Source organism: Pongo abelii, chromosome 18, assembly GCF_028885655.2.
Source record: "Pongo abelii isolate AG06213 chromosome 18, NHGRI_mPonAbe1-v2.0_pri, whole genome shotgun sequence".
Classification (NCBI taxonomy): Eukaryota; Metazoa; Chordata; class Mammalia; order Primates; family Hominidae; genus Pongo; species Pongo abelii.
This window is the reverse complement of record NC_072003.2, coordinates 74,048,203-74,055,336: the sequence shown is the minus strand read 5'-3', so window position 1 is coordinate 74,055,336 and position 7,134 is coordinate 74,048,203. Positions and strand designations below refer to the sequence as shown.

Genomic DNA, 7,134 nt, shown 5'->3' with positions numbered 1-7,134 from the left:
AATGGGGATGATCCTTAAAATCTCTTTCCTGAAAGAGACAAAAGCCAGCTGGATGGGTTAGCCTCTGTACCAGGAGCATTTGATTACAAATCATGAGTTCAAGTGGGATCCCCTGTGGCTGGACAAGTAAAGCTGTGTGTGGCTTTTCCCTGCTTTTTGTTTTCTGTTTAAGAGATGGAGCTCACTCTGTTGCCCAGTCTGGAGTGCAGTGGTGCAGTCATAGGATACTGCAGCCTCGAACTCCTGGACTCAAGAGATCCTTTGGCCTCGGCCTCCCCAGTAGCTGCGACGATAGGCCCGCATCAGTACAACTGGCTAATTTTTTAAATTATTTATTTATCTAATTATTTTTGAGGTGGAGCCTCGCTCTGTCACGCAGGCTGGAGTGCAGTGGTGCAATCTCCACTCACTGCAACATCTGACGCCTAGGTTCAAGCGATTCTCCAGTCTCAGTCTTCCAAGTAGCTGGGACTACAGGGGCATGCCACTGCACCCGACTAATTTTCTTGTATTTTTAGTAGAGACGGGGTTTCACCATGTTCGCCAGGCTGGTCTCAAACTCCTGACCTCAGGGGATCTGCCTGCCTTGGCCTCCCAAAGTGCTAGGATTACAGGTGTGAGCCACTGCACCTGGCCTCAATTTTTTTTTTTTTTTTTTTTTTTTGAGACAGAGTTTTGCTCTTGTTGCCCAGGCTGGAGTGCAATGGCACAATCTCACTGCAACCTCTGCCTCCTGGGTTCAAATGATTCTCCTGCCTCAGCCTTCCTGAGTAGCTGAGATTACAGGCATGCGCCACCATGCCTGGCTAATTTTGTATTTTTAGTAGAGACAGGGTTTCTCCATGTTGGTCAGGATGGTCTCAAACTCCCGACCTCAGGTGATCTGCCCACCTCAGCCTCCCAAAGTGCTGGGACTACAGGCGTGAGCCACTGCGCCCGGCCTGGCTTCAATTTAAAAAAATTTTTTTTGTAGAGACGAGGTATTGCTTTGTTGCCCAGGCCGGTCTTGAACTCCTGGGCTCAAGCGATCCTCCTGCCTTGGCCTCCCAAAGGGTTGGGATTACAGGCATGAGCCACCATGTCCAACCAAGTTTTTCCTGTTCTAAACAAAACTGTGATGAACAAACTCAGTCCTCCTTTCCACACAGCATCACCCCCAGCCTTTACTCCTGTGGGCCCCTACTTCCCCTTCTGTAATGGAGACAGTGTTCTCTGTTCTCCCCTCAGGTCCTTCCCCAGGGCCCAGGATTAGAGTGAGGGAGTGAGGCACTAGCCCTGAGTGCAAAATTTACAGGCATGGCAAAAAACAAACAAACAAAAAAACAGTAACCAAGATAAATAATATTTTAATGCAGTATTGTAAAACTTCAAAATTAATGCAAAAAATTCCATGATGGACAGAATATCAAAATTTTAAATAAAAACAGGAGCTAACCCTGCACTTTCACATCCATGTCTCATGAATTCCTGGCCCTGGTTCCAATAAAACTTTATTTACAAAAACGGGTGGCCAATGCCATGCCCCCTAACCCCACCCCTCACCCCGTCTTTTACCAATACGATTTTTTAAAACATTCTTACATATTTCGTATTGGGGTAAAATATACATAATATAAATTTACCATTTCAACCATTTTCAGTGTACAGTTCAGTGGCATTAAGAACATTCACACTGTGCAACAAAATAATTTTTTCTTTGAGATGGAGTCTCGCTTTGTTGCCAGGCTGGAGTGCGGTGGGGCGTTCTCAGCTCACTGCAACCTCTGACTCCCAGGTTCAAGCGATTCCCCTGTCTCAGCCTCCCAAGTAGCTAGGACTACAGATGCGTGCCTCCACACCCAGCTAATTTTTGTATTTTTAGTAGAGACGGGGTTTCACCATGTTGGCCAGGATGGTCTTGATCTCTTGACTTCGTGATTCGCCCACCTCGGCCTCCCAAAGTGCTGGGATTACAGGTGTGAGCCACCGTGCCTGGCCAACAATATAATTTTTTAAAATATTACGTTCAGGTATTAGATATAGTGATGATTGAGTTCTGGGGTGCCCCATTAAATTTTGCCCTCGAACATTATTAAAAAGTCAAGAAACAGTAGATGTTTGCGTGGATGTAGTGAAAGGGGGATGCTTATGCACTGCTGGTGGGAATGTAAATTAGTACAACCTGTTTGGAAAACAGTACAGAGATTCTTTAACAAATTAAAAGTACACTTTGGGGCTGGGAGCGGTGGCTCACGCCTGTAATCCCAGCACTTTGGGAGGCTGAGGCGGGTGGATCACTTGAGGCCAGGAGTTCGAGACCAGCCTGGCCAACATGGTGAAACCCCGTCTCTACAAAAAATACAAAAAAATTAGCCGGGCGTGTTGGCGCGCGCCTATAGTCCTAGCTACTCTGGAGGCTGAGGCAGGAGAATCGCTTGAACCCGGGAGGCGGAGGTAGCAGTGAGCTGAGATCGTACCACCGCACTTCAGCTTGGGCAACAGAGTGAGACTGTGTCTCAAAAAAAAAAAAAAAAAAAAAAAATGCACTATGGGAGGCCATGGCAGGCAAATCGCTTGAGCCCAGGAGTTTGAGACCATCCTGGACAGCATGGTGAAACCTCGCCTCTACAAAAAAATACAAAAATTAGCTAGGCGTAGTGGTGCATGCCTGTAGTGCCAGCTACTTGGGAGGCTGGGGTAAGAGGATTGCTTGAGCCCGGGAGGTCAAGGCTGCAGTGTACCAAGATCGCGCCACTACTCTCCAGCCTGGGTGACAGAGTGAGACCTTGTCACAGGAAGGGAAGGGAAGGGAGGGGAGGGGAGGGGAGGGGAGGGGAGGGGAGAAAAAGTAGATTCACCATTCGGTCCAGCAATCCCACCACTGGGTTTCTACCCAAAGGAAAAGAGTCATTATATGAAAAAGACACTTGCACACGAATGTTTGTTTTTTGCAGCCCAATTCACAATTGAAAAGATATGGGACCAACTTAAATAACCATCAGCCAAGGAGTGGATAAAGAAAATGTAGTTGATATACACCATCGAATACTACTCAGCCATAAAAAGGAACGAAATGATGTCTTTTGCAGCAACTTGCATGGAGCTGGAGGCCATTATTCTAAGTGAAAGTGACTCAGGAATGGAAAACCAAACACTGTATGTTCTCACTCATAAGTAGGAACTAAGCTGTGAGGACGCAAAGGCATACAGAGTGATATAATGGACAATAGGGAGAATGGGAGGGGGTGTAACACACACACACACAAAACCCTACACATTGGGTATAATGTACACTACTCGGGGGGACAGGTGGACTAAAATCTCAGGATTCACCACTATACAATTCCTCCATGTAACCAAAAACCACTGGGACCCCAAAAGCTACTGAAATTTAAAAAACAAAACAAATATTTGCACCCGAGGCGAGCACCTCATTCGCCTCTCGCTCTCTCGGGCACCTCCTGGAGCCAGAGGGTCCCATGCGGCCAGCTCCTCCCTGGAGGCAGTTGAAGTTATTCCAGCGGCGATCAGGCCACCGAGGATATGCGCCCAGACAACCACCCGCGACGTGGAGACTCGCTCCGCCTGTGTCCGCCCGCCCTTCTCCCGCGCGGGACACACCTGGCAGGCGCGCCTCTCCCTGCCCCGGGCCACCTGGCGCGCAGCTCCCGGCGCCCGGCCCGCCCCTCGCGGCTCTGCCGGGGCTCCCTGCCGGCCAATGGGAGCGCGGTATGCAAATGAGCAGGTGCGGTGGCGGCCCGCCCGGAACGGCCCCGGGGCTCCCGGGATGTTAGAAGCGCTCAGGGCGGCAGCAGAGCAGACGCCGGGCTGCGCGCTGGGAGCTGCGGTCTCCGGCCATGGCCCCCGCTCCGCCCCCCGCCGCCTCCTTCTCGCCCTCCGAGGTCCAGCGGCGCCTGGCGGCCGGCGCGTGCTGGGTCCGCCGCGGGGCCCGCCTCTACGACCTCTCCAGCTTCGTGCGGCACCACCCGGGGGGCGAGCAGCTGCTGCGGGCCAGGGCGGGCCAGGACATCAGCGCCGATCTGGACGGGCCGCCTCACAGGCACTCGGCCAACGCGCGCCGCTGGTTGGAGCAGTACTACGTGGGAGAGCTGCGCGGGGAGCAGCAGGTACAGCCAGGCCGGGGCCCCCCGCCCCAACCCAGGCCTCCCTCAGCCTTCCACTCCCGGGCGAGCCCCGTTCACCTTCCCTCTAGCAGGACCCAAGGTGACAGCCTCTGCCCTCCCTTCCCTCGCTTTCCCTCTCTTCGCTCCAGGCAACAGTTCACTGTCGTCCCCTCCAACCCCTCCTTCTTCTCTCCAGGAACTTGCTCTTCCTTTACACCCTTACCGCCTGGCCCGCCTCCGTGCCAGCTCTCCCATTTCTCCAGCACCTCTCCTTCCAGCGTGTTCCTTCTGCAGCCCCTGCCCTCCGACAACGTGGATTCCCGTTTCTGTCCCCAGTCCCCGCATACGCCCCGGCTTTCCTTCCTCTTCACTTATCGGCCTCTCCCTCTTTGCAACCACTCTCCGTTTCTCTTTGGATAATGGGCTCACCTGTTCCCACCTCCCCATCCCACCTCACTTCTGCTTCAAAGAGGCACAGATCCGTAGCTCTTCTCACTAGCTTGGGTTTCCTGGTGCCGCCCTAGCCTTGCACCAGGGCTCCCCTGGGTGGGTGGAGAGGCCTGGGCCATGTCTGGGGTGGACTGTGTCCTCCAACCTCTCAGACCTTCCCTTATATTCTTGTCTTACACGATGGCTTGGGACTCCAAAAGAGTGAAATGAAAGGCATGAGCCAGTTTTGCCAAGGAAAAGGGACCGGCACTTTGGACCAGACTGCGTGCTGAGCTGCACGCTGCTGTGCAGTACCAGCTCCCGGTGGTATTTAAGTCCTTAATTGAACCTGGGGCAGGTTTTGTTATTCCCATTTCAGGATATGGAATCTGAGGCTCAGGGAGGCTCTGATTAATGCGCCTAAGGTCAAATAGCTAAATAGTGGGAAAGCCACATGTATCTGACTCCAAAATCAATGCTGGCTCCATCCCAAAAATCTTCGGGTGGAGGAGACAGACCTAGCCCACAGGATTCCAGGTAGGCTCAGGCCAGAGGCAAAGCGACTCTCTGGATGTTCCCCAGGCCTGGCTCTGGGACTGGTGACTATGGGGCCATCATGCTTAGATATACAGTAGTTCCCCCTTGTCCAAGGGGATACATTTCAAGACCCTCGGTGGATCCTTAAAACCACAGATAGTACCGAATCCTATATATGCTATGTTTTTTCCCATATATGCATACCTATGATAAAGTTAAATTTATAAATTAAGAACAATAGGAAGAGATTAACAACAGCAATAATAAAATAGAATAGTTATAACAATATACTGTAATAAGAGCTATTTGAATGTGGTCCGTTTCTCTCAAAACATCTTATAGTACTGTACTCACTCTTCTTGTGATGATGTAAGATGATAACCTGAGGCCAGGCACCATGGCTGACATCTGTAATCCTAGCATTTTGGGAGGCCGAGGTAAGAGGATCGCTTGAGCCCAGGAGTTCAAGACCAGCCTGGGCAACATAGAGAGACCTTGTGTCTACAAAAAATACCAAAATTAGCCGGGTGTGGTGGCATGTGGCTATAATTCTAGCTACTTGGGAGGCTAAGGTGGGAGGATCACCTGAGAGGTGGAGGCTGCAGTGAGCCATGATCATGCCACTGCACTCCAGCCTGAGCAACGGTGTGAGACCCCACCTCAAAAAAAAAAAGAGATAATAAGATGCCTACATGATGGGTTGGAGTGAGGTGAATGACAGGTGTGGTGATGTGGCATTGGCTACTATTGAAAACTAATTTAAACCTTATAAATTATTTCTGGAATTTTCCATTTAATTATATTTTTGGACCCAGGTTGACCGTGGGTTACTGAAACCGTGGAAAGTGAAACCGTGGATAAGGGGGACTCCTGAAAATCAACAATTGTCCCCTGCTTCTAACTCTTGCTTTCAAGATGAGCCCAGCAACTACTCTTAGATCTCTGGTTGAAAGGACTTAGCACCCACTGTTTCAGGTGGCTTTTCATTGGGTCATCTTGCCTAATTTCTCCATCATTTATTCAGTCATGGAACTGGTTCCTTAATGGGTTGAGAGCACTGTGCTGGGTGTGGGCAGATATCAATGAACAAAACCAATTCGGTTCCTGTCTTCATAGAGCTAATGGGATAATGGGGAAGGAGAGGGAACACACAGATCACATGATAGTTGCTTAATTCATGGTGTATCAGAGTATGGATCTAGAGGGGAGGAGCATAGAGAGCCTTCTTGAGAAAGCGACATTGACACTGAGAGCTGATTGATAGGATGGGCTTAGCCAGGTGACATGTAGCAGGAAGAATATTTCGGGCAAAGGGGACAGCATGTATGAAGGCTCTGGCAGGAAGAGCTTGACATAGTAAAAGATTGGAAATAAAATCAACGTGGCCGGAGGCTGATGGGCAAGGACAGGGATGTGGGGGGAGGCCAAAAGTCAGCCGGGGCCACATCACACAGGGCTTCATAGGCTGTGGTCAGAATTTGGGACTTGACTCTAACAAAAATGGGAAGCCAGGTGAGCCTGAGAGGTGGAGGTTGCAGTGAGCCAAGATCGCGCCACTGCACTTCAGCCTGGGCAATAGAGCAAGACTCCATCTCAAAAAAAAAATAAATAAATAAAGGGAAGCCGGGGAAGAGGTTCAGGCAGGGTTCATGGTGAGATTTGCGTCTTTGGAAGAGGACCCTGGCTGCAGTTTCAAGGAGGAACAGAGACAGCCTAAGGGGGTGTGAGGAGATCAGGCAGGATGCTGCTGCATGGCTGCCACTGCAGTGGCTGTGACTACGGGGAGAAGGGGGATGAATTTGAGAGAGTCTCTAGACAATATGCTGGGACTCAGCATTCTGTGGTGAGAGCCCAGTTTAATCTGAGAGGTTGGTGTTTGGTGTCGGGTCATGCTGAAGGGTTTAGAAGAAGATATAGGAAAAACTGCGTGCAGGAGGCCGGGCGCAGTGGCTCATACCTGTAATCCCAGGAATTTGGGAGGGTAAGGCGGGTGGATCACTTGAGGTCAGGGGTTTGAGACCAGCCTGGCCAACATGGTGAAACGCTGTCTCTACTAAAAATACAA

The 7,134-nt window shown here is 50.7% G+C and overlaps 1 protein-coding gene across 1 annotated transcript in view; it reads left to right on the top strand.

Annotated features, from left to right (window-relative positions):
- Positions 1–3,836: 3,836 nt before the first annotated feature.
- The window catches only part of FA2H (fatty acid 2-hydroxylase), a 62,971-nt gene continuing 59,673 nt past the window's right edge, over positions 3,837–7,134 (top strand). Inside the window, exon 1 of the mRNA XM_024233591.3 lies at positions 3,837–4,106. Coding sequence (XP_024089359.1) covers positions 3,837–4,106 — 270 coding nt within the window. The remainder of the gene's footprint in view (positions 4,107–7,134) is intronic.